Genomic DNA, 25,771 nt, shown 5'->3' on the forward strand with positions numbered 1-25,771 from the left:
TATATATGTATGTATATGTATATATACATGTGTATATGTATATATGTATGTATGTGTGTGTATATATGTATGTATATTTATATATATGTATATATGTATGTATGTATGTATGTATATATATATATATATATATATGTATGTATATGTATGTATGTATATGTATGTATGTATGTATGTGTATAAAAAAGGGTGTGAAGTAGGAAGAAGCGGGGTTATTCATTTTGCAATGCAGTCTGCTAAAAATGATGGAAAGCGCCACTCTACATGGCAACTAACGCTGTGGTCAAAGTTGAAATCGTCCACATTAAAAAAAACAAAAAAAGACATTTAACACTCTACTGCCATCTGACGGCTAAGGTGGATAGTGCACCCCCCGAATCGTCACGTTTCATGTGTCAGGTGAACAGCGACACATGAGGCCAAATGAATCCGCTTCCTAACATTACAAAGTCAATTTTGCATAATTTAGGACCTTTGCTAGACAAAATGTAGCATATTTTCCATGAACATAATAAAGCCCCATATTACATAAGATTTGTGTACCCTCTTGTCTTGTATTTATCCTGCTCTCTGTGACCAGTCACTTCCTTCCGGAATACAACACTGGCAGGTTCCTAAAAATCTATATATATATATATATATATATAAAAAATGGGCCTATAGTATAGCCACATGAGCGGCGGTGGTCCAGAAGTGTGCTGTAGTAAGTAAATATTGCATGTGCGCTGTCACAGATTGATCTTGCAGTTGTCTCCCTGGTAGACGGTGTTTCCACATGAGGTGGCTGCTATCAGCAGGTTGCCTCTCTTATGTAAGTAAGCCCCAAACGCCACAGTAAGAGCAGGCGCAAACACAGAGTACAGTAAGTAAGTAAGTAAGCAGTGCACAGTGGAGCTTTGCTGTCAGTCTTGCCTCCATATTAAAGAGCTCTCATCAGTGTGCATTGTTTGCAGCAACCCTCTGCCTGCCTGCGGGAGGACAGCCAAAAAGCCTAGGAGGACCCCAAAAAAATAATTTACACATGGCCCTGCTGCTCTTATCACATATGATTGTTTATTTACCATTTGGGAATTCTTCACCTGCAACATAAATGCGGTGCAAATCAATGCCCTTTTTTGAACATAATTCATACAGTCTCTAGTTAATTATTTATGGCATGGATCTATTGAATAAGTTATATTTCTCTCTGCCCAGAAGACAGGGTTACGGGCCTCGCTTGTTGACACGAGCAAAGGAAGATGACGAGTGGAAAGTGTGCAAAGGCTCGTTTTCGTCAACAAAAATGCAGAGGAGCGATCGTCAAAGATGTTCTATTTAACAGAGGAGACAACAGTCCTAGATGGTCTATCAGGTGAATGTATATGATAATGTTTGATAGCCTCGTTACACAATTTGCAAAGGGAACTTTTTTTTAATATTATAATTTTTACCAACAGACTGATGGATCAGGTGATAAAGTGAACAATATTTGCAATTGGATGCAGTGAATTTTTCTGTCAAAATTGAAAGAACAATACATAGATTTAGTTAGAAAGTGGGTCATTATTTCCAGCATTCTGTTTGCAGGCCACATAAATGATTTGGCGGGCCACATAAAAAAAAAATATATATATATATATATGTATGTATATATATTAGTACAGGTCAAAAGTTTGGACACACCTTCTCATTTCAATGAGTTTTCTTTATTTTCATGACTATTTACTATTTTGTAGATTGTCACTGACGGCACCAAAACTATGACACCTGTGAAGTGAAAACCATAATCAGAGCCAAGGGTGGCTATTTTGAAGAAACTAGAATATAAAACATGTTTTCAGTAATGTCACCTTTTTTGTTAAGTACATAACTCCACATGTGTTCATTCATAGTTTTGATGCCTTCAGTGACAATCTACAATATAAATAGTCATGAAAATAAAGAAAACGCATTGAATGAGGAGAAGGTGTGTCCAAACTTTTGGCCTGTACTGTGTATATATATATATATATATATATATATATACATACATATATACATATATATATACATATATATATATATATACATATATATATATATATATATATATATACAGTATATATATATATACATATATTTATATATATATACATACACATATATATATATACACCGTATTTTCCGCACTATTAGCCGCACCTAAAAACCACAAATTTTCTCAAAAGCTGACAGTGCGGCTTATAACCCGGTGCGCTTTATATATGGATTAATATTAAGATTCATTTTCATAAAGTTTAGGTCTCGCAACTACGGTAAACAGCCGCCATCTTTTTTCCCCGTAGAAGAGGAAGCGCTTCTTCTTCTACGGTAAGCAACCGCCAAGGTAAGCACCCGCCCCCATAGAAGAAGAAGCGCGCGGATATTACGTTTCATTTCATTTGTGTGTTTACATCTGTAAAGACCACAAAATGGCTCCTATTAAGAGACACGCATACAACGCAGAATTCAAACTCAAGGCAATAAGTCACGCAGTAGAACACGGAAATAGAGCAGCAGCGAGAGAATTGAACATAAATGAATCAATGGTGCGTAGGTAGAGGAAGCAACAAGATGACCTGCGCCACTAAGACAGGGAGACAGCGCCGGACGACATACGCCAACATCTGCCAGTGGATTGTAAATGCCTGGGCGGATATATCGGTCTCAACTGTGGTCCGAGCTTTCCGGAAGGCAGGATTCACGGAACTGCTGGACAACAACAGCGACACTGACTCTGATGACTTTCACCAGACAGAGCCGGCCATTTTGGATCCCGTATTCGCCCAACTTTTTAATTCAGACACTGAAGAAGAATTCGAGGGATTTATGGATGAGGAATAACTTCAGAAAGTGAGCTTTAAATGTTTATTTTGTGTGATGTGTGACATTAACGTTCGAGCAACGTTGAGTTATTGATGTTACTATTGCTCTGCACTAATTTGAGTGCTACTATTTTTGTGATTGCACATTTGCACATTACATTTTGGGGGTGAACAGAGTTGTTAGAACGCTGGTTTGTAATATATTATTAAAGTTTGACTGACCTATCTGACTGTTTTTTTGACATTCCCTTTAGCGCAGCGTAGGCGCGGCTTATAACCCGGGGCGGCTTATAGGTGGACAAAGTTTTGAAATATGCCATTCATTGAAGGTGCGGCTAATAACCCGGGGCGGCTTATAGTGCGGAAAATACGGTATATATATATATATACATATATATATATATATATATATACATATATATATACACATATATATATATAAATATATATATATAGAGAAAAATATATAAATATATAGAAAAAAAATATATATATATATAGAAAAATATATAAATATATATTAAAAAAATAAATTATATATATATGTAAAAGAAATATACATATAAAAATATATAAGTATATATATATATATAGAAAAATATATAAATATATATTAAAAAAATAAATTATATATATACATATACATATATATATATATATATATATATACATATATATACATATACATATATATATACATATATATACATATATATATATATATATATTTATATATAGATATATATATAAATATATATATATATATATATTTTTTTTTCTATATATATATTTTTCTATATATATATATATATATATATATATATATATATATATATAAATAAAAGGGTAAAAATATTTTGGTACCGGTACCAAAATGTATTTCGATACTTTTCTAAATAAAGGGGACCACAAAAAAATGGTATTATTGGCTTTATTTTAACAAAAAATCTTACGGTACATTAAACATATGTTTCTTATTGCAGTTCAAGAACAATTTAGTCCTTAAATAAAATAGTGAACATACTAGACAACTTGTCTTTTAGTAGTAAGTAAGCAATCTAAGGCTCCTAATTAGTCTGCTGACGTATGCAGTAACATATTGTGTCATTTATCTACCTATTATCTTGTCAAAATTATAAAGGACAAGCTGTAAAAACATATTATTAATGCACTTGTTCATTTACTGTTAATATCTGCTTATTTTCTGTTATAACATGTTCTATCTACACTTCTGTTAAAATGTAATAATCACTTGTTTGGATACTTTACATTAGTTTTGGATGATACCTCAAATTTAGGTATCAATCGGATACCAAGTAGTTAGAGGATCATACATTGGTCATATTCAAAGTCCTCATGTGTCCACTGAACTGAACTGACTTTATAAACATAAAATTAATTTTAGAAAAAAGATTTAAAAAAATATCGATGTAATAATAGTAGTATCGACTAGATACGCTATGGTACTTAGTATCATTACAGTGGATGTCATGTGTAGATCCACCAATGGCATTTGTTTACATTCAGGATCGCTATCTTTTGTTAGCGGTGACGTTGGTGAGCTATTGTATCCTCCTACGGTGTGTAGTGAAGCATGTTTAGCTATTCCTCGTAACAAACCTACTTTATTTGTCGCCATGGAAACAAGGATTAGTGCTTTAGAAGAAGCTAAAACACTGCCGCTAACTAGCTAGCCATGTTTTAAAGCCCCTTTAGTCACCTTTACACTCTTTTAATTCAATATAGTAATGCTGCCTGAGGCGGTGTGATTGGTTTGGTCTCCTTTAAAGGCCAATACTAGTGTAGTATTGATATTTTTATGGCTGAAAATTCTTAATTTATGACCCAAAAAATTGTAGAATATGCTTTAAAAAAAATAAAAAATATTCCCCCAAAAATATGCAATGAGTGAAGCCACAATTGCACAGTATTTTTTTTTGTCTTCTTTAAAAAGAGAATATATTATGTGGTCTACTTTTGATATCCTATGTGTTGCCAGGCGGACTTTGGTACCTTCTTATTTTAGCTATTTTTAACCTCAAAAAAGGAGAGAAATGTAAACAACAACAACATAGTTGTCCATAAATATTACATTGAAGGCCAAATACTACAAATGCAGGGTACAATTCAATAATATTCTTCACCACAAAAAAACAACTTTCTCTTTTAGTTTTTCATCCCTAGCTTCTAGGAAAATATTGAAAAAAATAATCATTATAATAAATATCCTCAAAATATACAAAAAAGCATTACAACATGTATACAGATAGTAATATAGTAATCAGTATCTAAATATTCCCAATATTTGACGTAGCCAATGCCACAGTAATCCCAGTAAGATCCGCCCAAAGAAGTGAAGGTCATATTATATATATATATTTTTTAATGCTTTTCATTGAATTAAAGAAAAAAAATCATGAAAAACATGAACCAAGAATGTTAAAATAATATCTAAACGAGTACATTCATCTTTAAAAATATGTAAAAGCTGCTGATGGTGTGTTTGACGGAGAAGCAGCTGAAGTCCACTCTCCAAGTTAAATGCTGTATATTATTATTAAATTACATGTAGTCGTTAATAGTACATTCTATTGTACTGTTTTTATACAATATATATTATTATCTAAAAAGGTTCTTTTCTGTCAGGACTTGGACTTTGGCTTGGTTTGTTCTCCCGTGGTGCAAATGAACTGGACTGGTCAAGGCTTGAAGGTGGGTACATGATTTATTTAAACTATCAAAAAAGGAATAAACAAAAAGCGCGCACAGTGGCGGAGAATAAAACTAGACTTTAAACACAAAACTTGCACATTGGCAGAGACTATGAACAATTAAACAAAACACTAACTGTGGCTTAACGAACAAAAACTTACTTGGCATGGAACCGGCATGAAAAAAAGAGTAGCAAGGGTCATCAGGGTGTGGAGAGTGTGCAGGAGCATAAATGTGGTGATGTCGTCAGCACGAACAACAGAAAATGAATGAACTTAAATACTATGGACATGATTAGTGAAAGCAGGTGCGTGACTCGAAACGTGAAACAGGTGCGTGACGTGACAGGTGAAAACTAATGGTTGCTATGGTGACAAGAGTGCACAATGAGTCCAAACGTGGAACAGGTGCGTGACGTGACAGGTGAAACTAATGGTTGCTATGGTGACAAAACAAAACAAAAGTGCACAAAAAGTCCAAAATTTAAACCGAACATTACTAAAACAAAACATGATCACACAGACATGACACTTTTCACTTTAAAAGGCAAGTTACATGATCAAATTGTGCCTCAATGAAATTAATTTCAATGGCCGACACTGATTTGACATACAAGTGTTTGGAGATAAGAGCTCTGTCACAGAGACAATTAAGTACTATTGCACTATGTCAGGGGTGTCAAAGTCAAGGCCCCTTAAGGAATTAATTATCTATGGCCCCCGGGATGATATTTGATTAGTATTACAACCGGCCCTGCTGCTGTTTTGCACGCACCAATACTCCAGCAGTGTTGGCGCTAGGAATTTTCAAAACGGGGTCCCAGGGACCCCATCAAGTCATAAAAATGGGGTCCCACAGTAACTTTTTTAGGGTCCCGCTTTTTTGTAAGCGTTTTGAAAACAAATGATAAATGTATGCATTATCCTGTTATATCTCACATTCTATATTGTGTTTTGGAAAAAGGTTGTCATAAACTTAATTCATGAAAAAATATTATATAAAAGAAAACACATTTTTGTGCATACGTAAATGTATTCAGTTATAAACAAACTTTCTTCTTTCCTTCATGGATTTTTTTTTTCATTTTTATTAATTTATCTCCTTCATTGATGTGCATTTTTGATCAATAGACAACTAAACACATATTTACACACCTATGCTTGAGAAGGAACAGGATGAAGACAATCTTACATTTCCTGTCCCCTTCAACATAATAAGATTCACAAGCATACAAACCAAACAAATACATCCAAATTAGGGATGTCCGATAATATCGGACTGCCGATATTATCGGCCGATAAATGCTTTAAAATGTAATATCGGAAATTATCGGTATCGGTTTCAAAAAGGAAAGTTTATGACTTTTTAAAACGCCGCGAGAGCGCCAATAAACCTTAAAGGCACTGCCTTTGCGTGCTGGCCCAGTCACATAATATCTACGGCTTTTCACACACACAAGTGAATGCAAAGCATACTTGGTCAACAGCCATACAGGTCACACTGAGGGTGGCCGTATAAACAACTTTAACACTGTTACAAATATGCGCCACACTGTGAACCCACACCAAACAAGAATGACAAAAACACATTTCGGGAGAACATCCACACCGTAACACAACATAAACACAACAGAACAAATACCCAGAAGCCCTTGCAGCACTAACCCCGCCCAACTCAACCTCCTCATACTCTCTCAGTGAGAGCATGTCCCAAATTCCAAGCTGCTGCTTTGAGGCATGTTAAAAAAAAAATGCACTTTGTGACTTCAATAATAAATATGGCAGTGCCATGTTGGCATTTTTTTTCCATAACTTGAGTTGATTTATTTTGGAAAACCTTGTTACATTGTTTAATGCATCCAGCGGGGCATCACAACAAAATTAGGCATAATAATGTGTTCATTCCACGACTGTATATATTGGTATCGGTTGATATCGGGATCAGTAATTAAGAGTAGATATCGGCAAAAAAGCCATTATCGGACATCTCTAATTTCAATGGTTGAAATCTGCGCGTTTTGTATGGCCTTTCCTTTTAACAACACTCAGTAAACGTTTGGGAACTGAGGAGACACATTTTTGAAGCCTCTCAGGTGGAATTCTTTCCCATTCTTGCTTGATGTACAGCTTAAGTTGTTCAACAGTCCGGGGGTCTCCGTTGTGCTATTTTAGGCTTCATAATGCGCCACACATTTACAATGGGAGACAGGTCTGGACTACAGGCAGGCCAGTCTAGTACCCGCACTCTTTTACTATGAAGCCACGTTGATGTAACACGTGGCTTGGCATTGTCTTGCTGAAATAAGCAGGGGCGTCCATGGTAACGTTGCTTGGATGGCAACATATGTTGCTCCAAAACCTGTATGTACCTTTCAGCATTAATGGCGCCTTCACAGATGTGTAAGTTACCCATGTCTTGGGCACTAATACACCCCCATACCATCACAGATGCTGCCTTTGCAACTTTGCGCCTAGAACAATCCGGATGGTTCTTTTCCTCTTTGGTCCGGAGGACACGACGTCCACAGTTTCCAAAAACAATTTGAAATGTGGACTCGTCAGATTACAGAACACTTTTCCACTTTGTATCAGTCCATCTTAGATGAGCTTCAGGCCGAGCGAAGCCGACGGCGTTTCTGGGTGTTGTTGATAAACGGTTTTCACCTTGCATAGAAGAGTTTTAACTTGCACTTACAGATGTAGCGACCAACTGTAGTTACTGACAGTGGGTTTCTGAAGTGTTCCTGAGCCCATGTGGTGATATCCTTTACACACTGATGTCGCTTGTTGATGCAGTACAGCCTGAGGGATCGAAGGTCACGGGCTTAGCTGCTTACGTGCAGTGATTTCTCCAGATTCTCTGAACCCTTTGACGATATTACGGAGCGTAGATGGTGAAATCCCTAAATTCCTTGCAATAGCTGGTTGAGAAAGGTTTTTCTTAAACCGTTCAACAATTTGCTCACGCATTTGTTGACAAAGTGGTGACCCTCGCCCCATCCTTGTTTGTGAATGACTGAGCATTTCATGGAATCTACTTTTATACCCAATCATGGCACCCACCTGTTCCCAATTTGCCTGTTCACCTGTGGGATGTTCCAAATAAGTGTTTGATGAGCATTCCTCAACTTTATCAGTATTTATTGCCACCTTTCCCAACTTCTTTGTCACGTGTTGCTGCCATCAAATTCTAAAGTTAATGACTATTTGCAAAAAAAAACAAAAATGTTTATGAGTTTGAACATCAAATATGTTGTCTTTGTAGCATATTCAACTGAATATGGGTTGAAAAGGATTTGCAAATCATTGTATTTAGTTTATATTTACATCTAACACAATTTCCCAACTCATATGGAAACGGGGTTTGTATTTTCAGAATGTGTTTGTTCTATTTTTGGCCAAAGTACGACAAAAAAAACAATCTGAAGTTGTCTTTATTTTTTTTTGTTTTAATGCCATGATTTTAATAGCCCGGCTCGCGTGTGCACAGATTTTCCTCCGCGCGGCCCCTCAGCTCAAATGCCTTTGAGTACGTGATAATAACGATGTGATTGATGTGTTGATATAAACCGTTTATTAATGGGCCGACACTGATGGAGCCTTTAGTAAAACGCGTGACATGCACTCAATAGAGCGCAAATACAAAAGGGCATAAATTCCACGTTTGGCAGGCGCACTCAACATCTATTTCTTTTTCAATTCATATTTCATGACTAATTGAATGTGTTGACTGAGCCTGAGCAAATGTGATGATGGGGGTTAGACTGCAGTAACACTGGGGGTGTAACGGTACGTACCTCGGTTTAGAGGTCACGGTTCGGTTCATTTTCGGTACAGTAAGAAAAAAATATACATTTTTTGGTTATTTATTTACCAAATTTGTAAACAATGGCATAACATACATATACACACAGGGTCCATTGCCAGGGTTATTGTGGTCAACGTATATAAAATAAAAACTAAATAAGATAAGGCTCAGAATGGTTTCTTAACAAAACCTTTCTACATATAAAGTGCTTTTTTTGATTGACTGACAGAGACTTTTATTAGTAGGTTGCACAGTACAGTACATATTCCGTACAATTGACCACTAAATGGTAACACCCCAATAAGTTTTTCAACTTGTTTAAGTCGGGGTCCACCTTTGGAGTTTTACGAGCATTTTTCTTGGTACATTTCAAAGACTTGTCCTTTTGTCAGGAACATAATGTAATACAAAGTTTTTGTGATAATTTAGAAACAATTATTCTAACAATGACATTTGAACAAAACAATGAATAAGTGATTATTACATTTTAACAGAAGTGTAGATAGAAACACGTTCCTAAATAACAGTGACGTGCGGTGAGGTTGATGGCTGGTGAGGCACTGACTTCATCACAGTCAGATTTACAAACATATGAACCCTAAAGAGTATCTTATTCACCATTTGATTGGCAGCAGTTAACGGGTTATGTTTAAAAGCTCATACCAGCATTCTTCCCTGCTTGGCACTCAGCATCAAGGCTTGGATTTGGGGGTTAAATCACCAAAAATTATTCCCGGGCGCGGCGTCGCTGCTGCCCACTGCTCCCCTCACCTCCCAGGGGGTGAACAAGGGGATGGGTCAAATGCAGAGGACAAATTTCATTACACCTAGTGTGTGTGTGACAATCATTGGTACTTTAACTTAACTTTAACTTTACACATACAAACTGTAGCACACAAAAAAGCACATTTAATTAAAAAAAACGTTATTATGGTCTTACCTTTACTTATAAAATAAGTCCATGAGCCGCTGTTGTGCTGGATTAATGAACCCCCTGACGAGAGTGTTATATCAACTAAAACCCTCACTTCAACTTTCCACGTGAAAGATTGAATCTATTTAAAAAAGTGTAACCGAGGGTTTATAAATGTCGCCTATACTGTATGAAACTACAAAATGACAAACACGGAGGCTCCAGTTTACACGAGGACCACTTTATTTACCTTCTTTCAAAAACTTCCGCTCCACTCCAACGTGTCATCACTTCCGCTCTTAGCGCCTTCAAAATAAGAGCTCAAGGTATATACTGTATAACAGCGCATAACAGGAACTTAACATCACAAAGAGGAACGCCCATAAAAATAGGTTACAAAAGTTATTTAATAAGAAGCCAAAAAGTGCAAAAACAATAATGTTCGTGTTGGAGGAGTTGTGAATTAGGTACACCTGCAGTCTGCAGTTGTACCTAATGTTGTGGCCCTGCAGTCATTCACAACTCCTCCAACACCAACATTATTGTTTTTGTACTTTTTGGCTTCTTATGAAATAACTTTTTTAAATAGATTCAATCTTGCACGTGGAAAGTTTAAGTGTGGGCTTTAGTTGATATAACACTCCCGTCAGGGGTTGCCGTGCATTCTACGGCGGGGGTGCAGGAGGCGAGCCTCAGCCAGTGCGTCTTTTGCAGCCGTTTTATGATCGCTCAGCACAAGAAATACTTTACACACATACAGTTGTTGACAAAATACACTGTACATTATATACCTCGGCTAACTAAACTATGGAAATGTATAATGTAATTCATATAGCAATACAGTCTCACTGCACAGCAGGCCAGCAGTTAGCCGAGTCCGCAATCCATGTTGAGGCACTGAGTGACGTGCCTCAACTGGCTGCTGTTCACCGCACCGTCTCTTCTCAGTATTTGAACGGCAAATGTGAAAATTCAGCGATTTTAAATAAAAAATAATCTAAAACGGGTGATGTTAAATGGAAAATAACTTTATAGTATAATCACTGGATACATATAACAATTTAATACATTTTTTTTCTTTTTACATTTTTTTTCTTTCCATGATGGCAGGTGAGGCGGGGCCTCACCTGCCTCTAGTGACTGCACGTCACTGCTAAATATAAAATATTGTTCATGGAATTATTGAAACATTTCTAGGATGTATTTTTTCATGATTTTTACAAGATTTTGATAGAATTTAATACATTCTAAGGCCGGCGTGGCTCGGTTGGTAGAGCGGCCTTGCGAGCAACTTGATGGTTCCAGGTTCGATCCTAGTCACTGCCGTTGTGTCCTTGGGCAAGGTACTTTACCCACCTGCTCCCAGTGCCACCTACACTGCTTTAAATGTAACTTAGATATTGGGTTTCACTATGTAAAGCGCTCTGAGTCACTAGAGAAAAGCGCTATATAAATATACTTCACTTCACTTAAAAGGAAACCGCACTTTTTTTTATTTATTTTGCCTATCAAGAACACAGATTTGTCTTTTTTATGCATTCTAAATAGTAAATAAATGCGATCCAAAGTCTGCTTACAATAGAGGCTATTAGAGTTAATCAATATTAAACTGCCTCAAGTTGTTGCTCAGATTAAAGAAAATGACAAAACTTCTCTTCTACATATAAAAAGTAGGGATGTCCGATAATGGCTTTTTACCGATTTCCGATATTGTCCAACTCTTTAATTACCGATACTGATATCAACCGATATATTCAGTCGTGGAATTAACACATTATTATGCCTAATTTGGACAACCAGGTATGGTGAAGATAAGGTACTTTTAAAAAAAATCAATAAAATAAAAAAAGATAAATAAATTAAACACATTATCTTGAATAAAAAAGAAAGTAAAACAATATAAAAACAGTTACATAGAAACTAGTAATTAATGAAAATGAGTAAAATTAAAGGTTAGTACTATTAGTGGACCAATCATGTGTGCTTACGGACTGTATCCCTTGCAGACTGTATTGATATATATTGATATATAATGTAGGAACCACAATATTAATAACAGAAAGAAACAACCCTTTTGTGTGAATGAGTGTAAATGGGGGAGGGAGGTTTTTTGGGTTGGTGCACTAATTGCAGAGGTGGGTAGTAACGCGCTACATTTACTCCGTTACATCTATTTGAGTAACTTTTGGGATAAATTGTACTTCTAAGAGTAGTTTTAATGCAACATACTTTTACTTTTACTTGAGTATATTTATAGAGAAGAAACGCTACTTTTATCTACATTCAGCTCGCTACTCGCTACTAATTTCTATTGATCTGTTAATGCACGCTTTGTTTGTTTTGGTTTGTCAGACAGACCTTCATAGTGCCTGCGTTTCAACAAATACAGTCACTGGTGACGTTTACTCCGTTCCACCAATCAGATGCAGTCACTGGTGACGTTGGACCAATCAAACAGAGCCAGGGGTCACATGACCTGACTTAAACAAGTTGAAAAACGTATTTGGGTGTTACCATTTAGTGGTCAATTGTACGGAATATGTACTGTACTGTGCAATCTACTAATACAAGTTCCAATCAATCAATCAAAAGTGTGAAGGAAAAAAGACCCTTTTTTATTTCAACCGTACATCCCGTCAAAAGCCTAAAGACTGACTGCACAGTTCCTGTCTTCACAATAAAAGTGCCGCTCCATCGCGCCTGCGCTTTCAAAATAAGAGTCTCCGAAAGCCAGCGCAAACAAGCTAGCAAGCTACGGAGTTTGCCGCCAATGTATTTCTTGTAAAGTGTATAAAAACGAATATGGAAGCTGGACAAATAAGATGCCAAAAACCAACCACTTTCATGTGGTATTGGATACAAAGGAGGAACTTTTTTTCCCCTCCATTTGAAAACGTGGACGTTACTGTCTGATTCCAATCAATGCAAGTCATCACAATCAGGTAATACACCAACTTATATTCTTGTCTTCATGAAAGAAAGTAATCTATATGTGTTAAACATGCATGTATATTCATTAAAACACATTTAACATGTAAACAAAAACGGCAAAATAAATAAATATAAATTATAAACTGTATATATCAATGTATGTATATATATATATATATATATACATATATATATATATATATATATATGTGTATATATATATATATATATATATATATTAGAGATGCGCGGTTTGCGGGCACAACCGCGGAGTCCGCGGATTATCCGCGGATCGGGCAGATGAAATTAAAAAAAATTTGATTTTATCCGCGGGTCGGGTCGGGTCGGGCGGTTGAAATAAAAAAAAAAAAGATTTTAAATAGATTCAGGCAGGTGGCAGTTAAACCAATTGGGAAATATATATACATAGTTAAATGTTGTTTCCCACATACGAAAAACGAGCAGGCACCTGCAGCATATGCCACAACAGAAGAAGAAAAAAAAAAGAGATGGACACTTTTACAGAGCGGAGAAGGGACGCCTCGCCGGGGTCCGGGACCGAGGCCCCTTCCCCCGAGAGGGCCCCACCGGGAGCCGTAGCTGAGGTGATCCGCGAGAAGGGCCCGACGCACGTCCAGGGTCACCACCGCGCCCACCGCACCGACACCCCGCCTCGTCCGCCTTCGCCGCGGCCGGGGGCTCGTAACAGGGGTCACTCCGCGCGCTCCGCCCGCGCAGCTTACCTGCCCGCCACCCCTGTTGCCGGGGGCGCGTAACAGGGGTCACTCCGCGCGCAGTGCGCTCACGAAAGGGGTGGGGCTCACCCTGGTTGATATAGACAGCAGGACGGTGGCCATGGAAGTTGGAACCCGCTAAGGAGTGTGTAACAACCCACCTGCCGAATCAACTAGCCCTGAAAATGGATGGCGCTGGAGCGTCGGGCCCATACTCGGCCGTCGCCGGCAGCGAGACGCGCTTGAAGGTGCGCTCAGCGCGGCTCCCATATGATTGCGCACTGGTGTGCGTCTGGGCCGTGACAGCGTGGCACGCGAATGTCTGTGCTGCATTGGATCCGTCTCCTTTCTTTAACAGGCAAAAGCTTTATAACCTCACTAATGCCTTGCATCGTCTATATTAGATATATAACAACGGGCGGGTGCGGGCGGATGCGGTTCTGATCAAATGTTAGATCGGGTGGATTGCGGATGGTTGACGACTTTCTGATGCGGTTGCGGATGAAATAATTACCTTTCCGCGCATCTCTAATATATATATATATATATGTGTATATATATATATATATATATATATATATATATGTATATGTGAGTGTATATATATATGATATGTGTGTGTATGTTACTCATCAGTTACTCAGTACTTGAGTAGTTTTTTCACAACATACTTTTTACTTTTATTCAAGTAAATATTTGGGTGACTACTCCTTACTTTTACTTGAGTAATAAATCTCTAAAGTAACAGTACTCTTACTTGAGTACAATTTCTGGCTACTCTACCCACTTCTGACTAATTGTAAGTGTATCTTGTGTTTTTAATGTTGATTTAATAAAAAAAACCAAAAAAAAAACCATATTGATAATAAAAAAAAACGATGCCGATAATTTCCGATATTACATTTTAACGCATTTATCGGCATCTCTAATAAAAAGTGCAACATTAAACAGTTTCAAGTCAACTCAGCCTCAGATTAACTTTTCTTTCCCCTCCCAGCCTTTAACCCTGGTGACTTTCACTCAATCTTCATGTTTTTTGCCAGAAAAATCAGTTTATCCACATTGTCTGCAGAAAGAGCAGACCTGCTTGCAGTTAAAATGTCTCCAGCTGTGGAAAATACCCTTTCACTGGCCAAAGAGGTAGCAGGTATGGCGAGGTAGTGCCTGAGGATATATGGGCTCATTGTTCTTCCACCATAGAAGTGGCTCAAAATCTAGTTTTTAATGCAATATGGTCTTAAATCTGCTGCTATAAAAACATTTGTTATTGCTTTAGCCCTGCCTGACTAGCCGAGGAGAGGATGCTTGAATGCGGTGGGAGTTGTGTTTGTTAGTCTTTCTCTTCGTTGAAGCGATGTTATCCATTGTTGTATCGCACCACGAAACCGAAATGTTCCCAAACGGGAGATCTTAACGAGGCAGGAGGGTCTTCCAGCTCTGGCTTTTGCATGTTGTAGTAGCCTGGTCGTTGCTAGCATGCCGTGTGTTGTGCCTCAGTGTGCGTTGTTTACACAACGTGCGGTACGCTACTTAATATGTCCGTGTGGAAACTCGTTCGGTACACCTCCGAACCCCCCGTACCGAAACGGTTCAATACAAATACACGTACCGTTACACCCCTAAGTAACACACTGGATTCTTCTTAGAGACAGTCAGGAGAAAGCGTCTTATATTTTGTTACCCGGGAGTCTGTTGACATGGCAACTCCTAAAAAAGCGTGCGTACAGGCAAATTTTCATTCACTCACGTTCGTGCGGCGTTGGGGGGGATGCTTACGAGCAGGCCCGGCCCTAACCAATCTAGCGCCCTAGGCAAGATTTTAGGTGGCGCCCCCCCACATCGGCAGTGAAGTGTATATACTCACAAGAAACCGAATAGCTTTGTCTTTGACCTTTTTTTTTTAACTTACAACTATACCTAATATATAAAGGGGTGGAAAAGTGACTATTACCTGCAGGTCAAACATTAGCTAACCAGAAGGCAATAACAATGTAAACAAAAAACAGCTGCTTAAAAGATCTAATACAAATGTCCCTGAGGAATGTAAGGTGGGAGTACTGTAATTACCTAACGTTACATTATTATTTTCCATAACAATTTAGCCCCCTCCACAATATTAACCCGACGTTAAAACAGAACTAGCTATTTATTGATTAGCAATTGCCGAATCATGTAACATTAGCTTAATGCTAAAAAGCCAGGTTACTATCACATTCTGTCACAGACAAATAATTTCATGTAGGCTAACGTTACCTACCTGCTACCTCTGTCTTTTTCTCGTTTCTCCTGCTCTTCTTTTCTCTTTTTTCTTCCCTGGGCACCTGACAGTTTTGGCCGTTTTGACATCTTGTGTTGATTTTTTGATGTGGTGACGTCCAAAAAGAATCATGATACGGGAAGGGAGGGGGCGCACCGTGCGGGGGGAGGGGGGGGCGTAATGTTGTAACAAATAATATTTCTATTAAATAGGCTTTACTTTGCATTTTAATTAACGTGGGATTATTTTTTGTATTTAGAAATAATAGTACCAACTTTTTTTTTTTTTCTTTTTTTTTTCTCGAACATTTGTGGCACTGGCGTGGCGCCCCCTGATGGACGGCGCCCTTAGCATTTGCCTATACGGCCTATGCCACGGGCCGGCCCTGCTTACGAGCACAAAAACAGCCTCACCACTATCATCTTCTCCACTTTGGCGATGCCCTTCACGAAGATGGTGCCCAGCTGATCGCCGACGCCGGCCAACAGGAAGCCGAACAGGGGAATCCCCATCAGGGCGTAGATGATGCAGAATATGCGGCCCCCTTCCGTGTGAGGGGAGGTGTTCCCGAATCCTAGCAGGGGTGAGACGCAGACAACATGAATTAATTACGCCCGGCGGGGCAGGCGGTGTTTAATTAAAAAGGCCAGCTGTGTAAACAACCCAGGCTCTCCATTCAAAACACAAGGAGATCATTTCAGTGACTCAGAGTCTTTGATTCCGTGGGTAACAGTTAATGTTGTTTTACTGGGACTAATGACGCGAGAACTGTACTCATCGCTCCGTGGAAATACCTTCAGGGTGTCGAGTGATGACTTTGGGGAGTGAAATGCAAGTGCAATGTTAGCTGGACTTTTAAAGCCCCTTGATGACCCCAAACCATCAGGAACAAAGTCTGACCGTGCCGCCTTATTTTCGGGTTGGAGCATACCTTGAGACCTTCGGGAGATTGGGGGGATGAGGGTGGGTTTGAGGTGGGCGGGGTCGGGGTGGGAGGAGTATATTTATAGCTAGAATTCACTGAAATTCAAGTATTTCTTATATATATATATATATATATATATATATATATATATATATATATATATTAGAGATGCGCGGTTTGCGGGCACAACCGCGGAGTCCGCGGATTATCCGCGGATCGGGCAGATGAAATAAAAAAAAATTAGATTTTATCCGCGGGTCGGGTCGGGCGGTTGAAATAAAAAAAAAAAAGATTTTAAATAGATTCAGGCGGGTGGCAGTTAAACCAATTGGTAAATATATATACATAGTTAAATGTTGTTACCCACATACGAAAAACGAGCAGGCACCTGCAGCATATGCCACAACAGAAGAAAAAAAAAAAAAGAGATGGACACTTTTACGGAGCGGAGAAGGGACGCCTCGCCGGGGTCCGGGACCGAGGCCCCTTCCCCCGAGAGGGCCCCACCGGGAGCCGTAGCTGAGGCGATCTGCGAGAAGGGCCCGACGCACGTCCAGGGTCACCACCGCGCCCACCGCACCGACAACCCGCCTCGTCCGCCTTCGCCGCGGCCGGCGTCACACGCAGCAGGTAAGCAGCTTACCTGCCCGCCACCCCCGTGGCCGGGGGCTCGTAACAGGGGTCACTCCGCGCGCTCCGCCCGCGCAGCTTACCTGCCCGCCACCCCTGTTGCCGGGGGCGCGTAACAGGGGTCACTCCGCGCGCAGTGCGCTCACGAAAGGGGTGGGGCTCACCCTGGTTGATATAGACAGCAGGACGGTGGCCATGGAAGTTGGAACCCGCTAAGGAGTGTGTAACAACCCACCTGCTGAATCAACTAGCCCTGAAAATGGATGGCGCTGGAGCGTCGGGCCCATACCCGGCCGTCGCCGGCAGCGAGACGCGCTTGGAGGTGCGCTCAGCGCGGCTCCCATATGATTGCGCACTGGTGTGCGTCTGGGCCGTGACAGCGTGGCACGCATTGAATGTCTCTGCTCCATTGGATCAGTCTCCTTTCTTTAACAGGCAAAAGCTTTATAACCTCACTAATGCCTTGCATCGTCTATATTAGATATATAACAACGGGCGGGTGCGGGCGGGTGCGGTTCTGATCAAATGTTAGAAACGGGTGGATGGCGGATGGTTGACGACTTTCTGATGCGGTTGCGGATGAAATAATTGCCTATCCGCGCATCTCTAATATATATATATATATATATATATATATATATATTTTTTTTTTTTTTTTTTTTTTAATTTTATTTATTTATTTATATATTGATTTTATTTATTTATATATATATGTATATATATATTTCTTTATTTATATTTATGTATATATATATGTATAAAAGATATACATATATATATATATATATATATATATATAATATATATATATATATATATAAAGTATATCTTTTATTTATATATATATATATATATATATATATATATATATATACAAACCCCATTTCCATATGAGTTGGGAAATTGTGTTAGATGTAAATATAAACGGAATACAATGATTTGCAAATCATTTTCAACCCATATTCAGTTGAATATGCTACAAAGACAACATATTTGATGTTCAAACCGATAAACTTTTTTTTTTTTTTGCAAATAATCATTAACTTTAGAATTTGATGCCAGCAACACGTGACAAAGAAGTTGGGAAAGGTGGCAATAAATACTGATAAAGTTGAGGAATGCTCATCAAACACTTATTTGGAACATCCCACAGGTGTGCAGGCTAATTGGGAACAGGTGGGTGCCATGATTGGGTATAAAAGTAGATTCCATGAAATGCTCAGTCATTCACAAACAAGGATGGGGCGAGGGTCACCACTTTGTCAACAAATGCGTGAGCAAATTGTTGAACAGTTTAAGAAAAACCTTTCTCAACCAGCTATTGCAAGGAATTTAGGGATTTCACCATCTATGGTCCGTAATATCATCAAAGGGTTCAGAGAATCTGGAGAAATCACTGCACGTAAGCAGCTAAGCCCGTGACCTTCGATCCCTCAGGCTGTACTGCATCAACAAGCGACATCAGTGTGTAAAGGATATCACCACATGGGCTCAGGAACACTTCAGAAACCCACTGTCAGTAACTACAGTTGGTCGCTACATCTGTAAGTGCAAATTAAAACTCTCCTACGCGAGGCGAAAACCGTTTATCAACAACACCCAGAAACGCCGTCGGCTTCGCTGGGCCTGAGCTCATCTAAGATGGACTGATACAAAGTGGAAAAGTGTTCTGTGGTCTGACGAGTCCACATATCAAATTGTTTTTGGAAACTGTGGACGTCGTGTCCTCCGGACCAAAGAGGAAAAGAACCATCCGGATTGTTATAGGCGCAAAGTGGAAAAGCCAGCATGTGTGATGGTATGGGGGTGTATTAGTGCCCAAGACATGGGTAACTTACACATCTGTGAAGGCGCCATTAATGCTGAAAGGTACATACAGGTTTTGGAGCAACATATGTTGCCATCCAAGCAACGTTACCATGGACGCCCCTGCTTATTTCAGCAAGACAATGCCAAGCCACGTGTTACATCAACATGGCTTCATAGTAAAAGAGTGCGGGTACTAGACTGGCCTGCCTGTAGTCCAGACCTGTCTCCCATTGAAAATGTGTGGCGCATTATGAAGCCTAGAATAGCACAACGGAGACCCCCGGACTGTTGAACAACTTAAGCTGTACATCAAGCAAGAATGGGAAAGAATTCCACCTGACACCATACTGTATTATTTGAAAATCTTACTATAACAAGTTATTATAGGACTGTTTTCATTTTAAACCCAATTTCATACTACATATATAAGCAGGGGCGTCCCCGCTACGTCTCTGTGTCAGTTTGGATGTCTTTGACCTGCAAAACGTTGAGGGCTCCTGCAATATAGTAATGCTTCCTGAGGCTGGGCCAATTAGTAGCCACGATACTGAACAGCGCGCTCTAATTGGTATGGTCTCCTCTACAAAATATGTTTTAAGTCCCTAAAAGATGAGGTGAAGCAATATTTGAAGAGCGATGTGGCGAAGGACGACCGTACAGATTTGTGGACTAAATGGCGATACAATAACGGGGATAAAAAACAAGAAGTGGGGGCGTCTTACAGTAGGAAGGGGATTCATACGGCCCCCATTCGTCGCGGTTTACCTGACACATGAAACGTGACAAATCCACTTGGCCTGAGTGTCATACTTGCCAACCCTCCCGAATTTCAGTGCCTCTCCCGAAAATCTCCTGATTTCCAGCCGGACAACTATATTGGGGGCGTGCCTTAAAAGCACTGCCTTTAGCGTCCTCTCTCACCTGAAAAGGAGACTATCATATATGTCTCCATTATCCATAGGTTTATCTATAACCCATAACACGGTGGCTCAATGGATATAGTCACTCATGAACGGTCAGAGAAGCACAAGGCTGGTCACAGACCAGTATTATGGGCCACCTTGCAAGCAACATCCCGTTCTCATTTGCGGATGTTTTCAACAAATCCGTGAAGGATATGTTCCCGGATTCAGAGATCGCTCGCCAGTACTCAAATGGCAGAACAAAAGCTACTCAAATAGTGAAAAGTAAGTGTTATTTTTTTTTGTGTGTTTTCATTACTGTACTATATATATATATATATATATATATATATATATATATATATATATATATATATAAGAAATACTTTAATTTCAGTGAATTCTAGCTATAAATATACTCCTCCCCCTTAACCCCGCCCCCCGGCCCGGCCCCCTAATCTCCCGAATTCGGAGGTCTCAAGGTTGGCAAGTATGCAGAGTGTTGAATATCTTAAAAATGCGTTTCGTGGCAATTCCGACTTTGACCACATCGTCGATAATTAGGTAGAGTGGCGCTTTCCATCATTTTCAGCACTCTGCATTGCAGAAATGATTAACCCCCTACCTTACTCTCACGACTGTATGTTCAGTAGTATTGGATTTCATGTTTTGCTGGGAGCTTGATGCTTGATCATGATGTATGGTCATGTTAAATCTTGCTTATTTACACTTGTCAGACTTGCTGTGTGTGTGTGTGTGTGTGTGTGTGTGTGTGTGTGTATTTCTACCCTTCTTGAGACACCAACAAGGAAACGTACCATCCTTATGAGGACCGGTGAACAAGTGATGAAGTGAAGTGAATTATATTTATATAGTGCATACTTGCCAACCTTGAGACCTCCGATTTTGGGAGGTGGGGGGCGGGGGGCGTGGTCGGGGGCGTGGTTAAGAGGGGAGGAGTATATTTACAGCTAGAATTCACCAAGTCAAGTATTTTATTTTTATATATATATATATATATATATATATATATATATATATATATATATATATATATATATATATATATATATATATGTCTTAATAAGGTTATCATGAACAATATACGACAAATCATCTCAAACCACAACAAAACAATTGCAAATGAGCCGTCGGCCCTCAGACAGAACGACTCCAAAACCAACAAAGGATGTAATTGTCGAAAGAAACCTGATTGCCCTCTCAACGGGGGGTGCTTACAAACATCAGTTGTCTACCAATCTAAGGTAATACGCAAGGACATTAACACATCCGACACATATGTAGGATTAACCGAGGGAGAATTCAAAACCAGATGGAACAATCACAAGGCTTCTTTCAGGAACAAAAACCTGCGAAATACCACAGAACTCAGCAAACACATTTGGGACCTCAAAGACAATAATGTTGAATATTCAATAACATGGCAAATTCTTGCATCCAGCACACCTTACAATAGTGGTAATAAAAGATGCAACCTATGCTTGAAAGAGAAACTGTTTATTATTTACCGTCCAGACCTGTCATCCCTCAACAAGCGCAGCGAAATTGTAACAGCATGCCGCCATAGACGGAAACACCTCCTAGGTAACACATGAGCCAATCACCACGCCCCTAGGCCAGCCTGTACCCACCCACTCTGTGCCCTATATAAACCATGGTATGTGAATGCTCCCATTAAAATCTCCTGACGATTGAGGGTACCCCCCCTCATGAAACAGGCCTGTAGAGATGAAATAGTCTTGTGATTTTTTCCCACACATACATACATATATACATACATATATATATATATATATATATATATATATATATATATATATATATATATATATATATATAATAAATACTTGACAAAATACTAAGTCAAGTACTTCATATATATATATATATATATATATATATATTATTTCTTTTATTATATATATATATATATATATATATATATATATATATATATAAGAAATACTTGACAAAAGTCAAGTATTTCATATATTTTTTATATATATGAAATACTTGACTTTCAGTGAATTCTAGCTGTAAACATATATTTATTTTATTATATATATATATATATATATATATATATATATATAATAAATACTTGAATTTCAGTGTTCATTTATTTACACATATACACACACATAACACTCATCTACTCATTGTTGAGTTAAGGGTTGAATTGTCCATCCTTGTTCTATTCTCTGTCACTATTTTTCGAACCGTCTCTGATGATGCATTGCTGTGTGGCACGCACAAAAGTGCTTTCATCAAATGCACTAGATGGCAGTATTGTCCTGTTTAAGAGTGTCACAACGTTGCTGTTTACGGCAGACGAACTGCTTTACGGTAGACAAAAACGTGACTGCTGTTGGGAGGACGTTAATGAAACTGCCTAACAATAAACCCACATAAGAAACCAAGAACTCGCCCTTGATCATTCTACAGTTATAACGTGATTGGGCAGGTACGCTGCGGACCTGAGTCCGTCTTAATTTCGGGAGATTTTCGGGAGAAAATTTGCCCCGGGAGAATTTCGGGAGAGGCGCTCTCCCGGAAAATCCGGGAGGGTTGGCAAGTATGATATAGTGTCATGTCTTGGTGATCATGTTTAGTTTGGCTATGTTCTGTTTGGTTTTTGCACTCTGTCAGTCTCTGTTTTTTCACTCCCTGTTTTGTTTCCATGACTACCAATCAGTTCACCTGTCCTCACGACTCACGCACCTGATTCATTTGAACTCACGCACCTGTTTTCAATCACCCCATGACTATTTAAGCCTGTCATTTTCTGTTGGTCGGCCTGGCGACATCACTCTTGACACACTCCTGACACTCTGTTTCATGTTCATAGTCCATGCTGCCCTGTTCACGTCATCGCAAGTAAGTTTTGTTGATTAATGCCACAGTTAGTGTCTTGTTTTTTTTGTCCATAGTTCTGCCTTTGTGCGAGTTTTTGTTTTTATAGCCAAGTTTTGTACTTCCATCCTTGTGCGCGCCTTTTGTTTATTCCTTTTTTGAGTGTTAAAATTAAATATGTATTCACCTTCACGCCATGTCCGGTCCAAATCATTTGCACCATGGGAAAACAAACCACGCCAAAGTCCACGTCTTTGACATATAGCGCTTTTCTCTAGTGACTCAAAGCGCTTTTACATAGTGAAACCCAATATCTAAGTTACATTTAATCCAGTGTGGGTGGCACTGGGAGCAGGTGGGTAAAGTGTCTTGCCCAAGGACACAACGGCAGTGACTAGGATGGCGGAAGCGAGGATCGAACCTGGAACCCTCAAGTTGCTGGCACGGCCACTCTACCAACCGAGCTATACCGTGGTCCCAATACAGAAAACCATTGCATCTAATAGAGAGCCAAATACTAGAGTCCGTGAACATTGCTCCAAAGTCAGCATTTTTTTGTTAATTTAATATACATACAAAAGTAAACATTGACAGGTTCAAAAGCAGCGATATATGATACTACAAGATGGCAGCGGACTTCCCTATTCATCCCCGAAAAACCCCGCCAGCTGATTGTACGACTTCCGGCGCTGACGTAAGACAAGTCGCGTCCCGTATGTGACCATAGGATGAACAAATACACTACGCTACTGAGACTATAGTGGCCATTAACAGTTAGATTCTACAGCTGGGTTGCCCAAAGTGCGGCACAGGGGCCCATCTGTGGTCCCTGACTCCTTTGTCACCGGCCTTAAGCACATTACAAGAACTGGTCAACATATGAAATAACAAGTGTGTGTAAGAAATTTAAATGCGCCCCCTTTGGCCAAATCTCATTTGCATCCCTGGTGGTGACATCTATTACAATTAGGGTGGTCCCAAAAAGGAGGGATTTTTCAAATTGACTGTGTGTCTGTTTTAAAAGTGCTCCCTCTCTGGTCAACATATGAAATAACAAGTGTGTAAGAAATTGAAATGCACCCCTTTTGGCCAAAATTAATTAAAAAACAAACAAATATGTATACAGAAACATACTGTAATAACTTTAAGTAAATAATAAAAATTTAAAACCAATTACAAACAAAAAATACAAATAAATGAACTAAAAGCAGTCTTTTTTCCTCACAATGTGACGACTTTTTTCTTATAAAATTGGGAACAATTTCTCATATTCTTTCTGCTTCTGCAGTATTGCAATATTTTCTCGTAAAATCATTACTTTTTCATGTAAATTTTTTATTTTTTAATGCAAAATGGTGACATTTTTCATATAAAATTCTGACTTATCACAATATTGCCAATTTCTTTGGTCGTTCTCGTAAAACTGACATATTTTGAGTACAATGATGTAGTAAAATTCCGATTATTATTATAACATTGCCAACATTTTACAGTTTTCTTACAAAGTTGTGACTTTTGTCGGGTAAAATGACGACTCTTCATAAAATTGCCAACATTTTAAGCTTTTCTTGTAAAACCGCGACTGTTATTGAGTACAATTCCAACTTTTATCACAACATTGCACAAATGTTCAGTTTTTCTTGTAACATTTTGACTTGCGTTGAGTAAGTTTATTATAATACCGCCAAAATTCTAAGTTTTTCTTGTGAAATTGTGACCTTTTTCTTGTGAAAATAGTTTGTATATGTTATTAATGTTGTAAATACACATCTTTATATATCTAGAAAGGGTGGTCCTGAAGAGGTAGGCTTTTTTCAGAGGTCTTAAGAAGGTAAGAAATTCAAAAGTGTGTGTGTGTGTGTGTGAGAGAAGGAGAACAGCTAAAGGTCAGCAGTAGAAAATGCTTCCCTGAAGAGAGTATAGCAGTTAGCCATTGTGCATGCAGGACTATTATGTAGCATCACAAAGCAAACACCGTATTTCCTGCTCCACAACACCAATTTAAGGGTGTAATGATGAATAAATAGAGTTGCGTCGTGACTTCTTGCTCATAATGATGTATAATGCTCACATGCAGCTTTTCCTCTGCTCTCCAGAGGCCCAAAGAGGAGAGGAAGCGTTGAAGCGGGCTTACCGATGGTAGTGATGACGGTCCCCGCGAAGAAAAAGGACGAGCTGAGGTCCCACAGGCTCGTCTGGTTGTTGGAGTTTCCCGAGGGGTTCACGCCTGCTCGAACGGCCGAAACCACTTGCTGGAGCCAGGAGAAGCAAAACAACAAAAGATGTATAGCGGTAAGATTGGCAGAGTGAGCCATTTCTCAGCAGGGTGAGTTGCAAACACGCTAGTTAATTAAAAAGCCTCTGTCAGCTCAGTCAAGGACATAAAGCATATTTTTATGCAGCTGGCTTTGTACAAAAATGTGAAGGATATTACAGTCAAACTCACCAGGGAAAA

General features: G+C 39.0%; 1 protein-coding gene across 1 annotated transcript in view; it reads right to left on the bottom strand.

Annotated features, from left to right (window-relative positions):
* The window catches only part of kcnk2b (potassium channel, subfamily K, member 2b), a 74,485-nt gene that overhangs the window by 28,887 nt on the left and 19,827 nt on the right, over positions 1-25,771 (bottom strand). Inside the window, exons 3-4 of the mRNA XM_061986979.2 lie at positions 25,451-25,568; positions 16,590-16,750 (exon numbers count right to left, since the gene is read on the bottom strand). Of these exons, the coding sequence (XP_061842963.1) occupies positions 16,590-16,750; positions 25,451-25,568 (279 nt within the window). The remainder of the gene's footprint in view (positions 1-16,589; positions 16,751-25,450; positions 25,569-25,771) is intronic.

Source organism: Nerophis lumbriciformis, linkage group LG26 (assembly GCF_033978685.3).
Source record: "Nerophis lumbriciformis linkage group LG26, RoL_Nlum_v2.1, whole genome shotgun sequence".
Lineage (NCBI taxonomy): Eukaryota > Metazoa > Chordata > Actinopteri > Syngnathiformes > Syngnathidae > Nerophis > Nerophis lumbriciformis.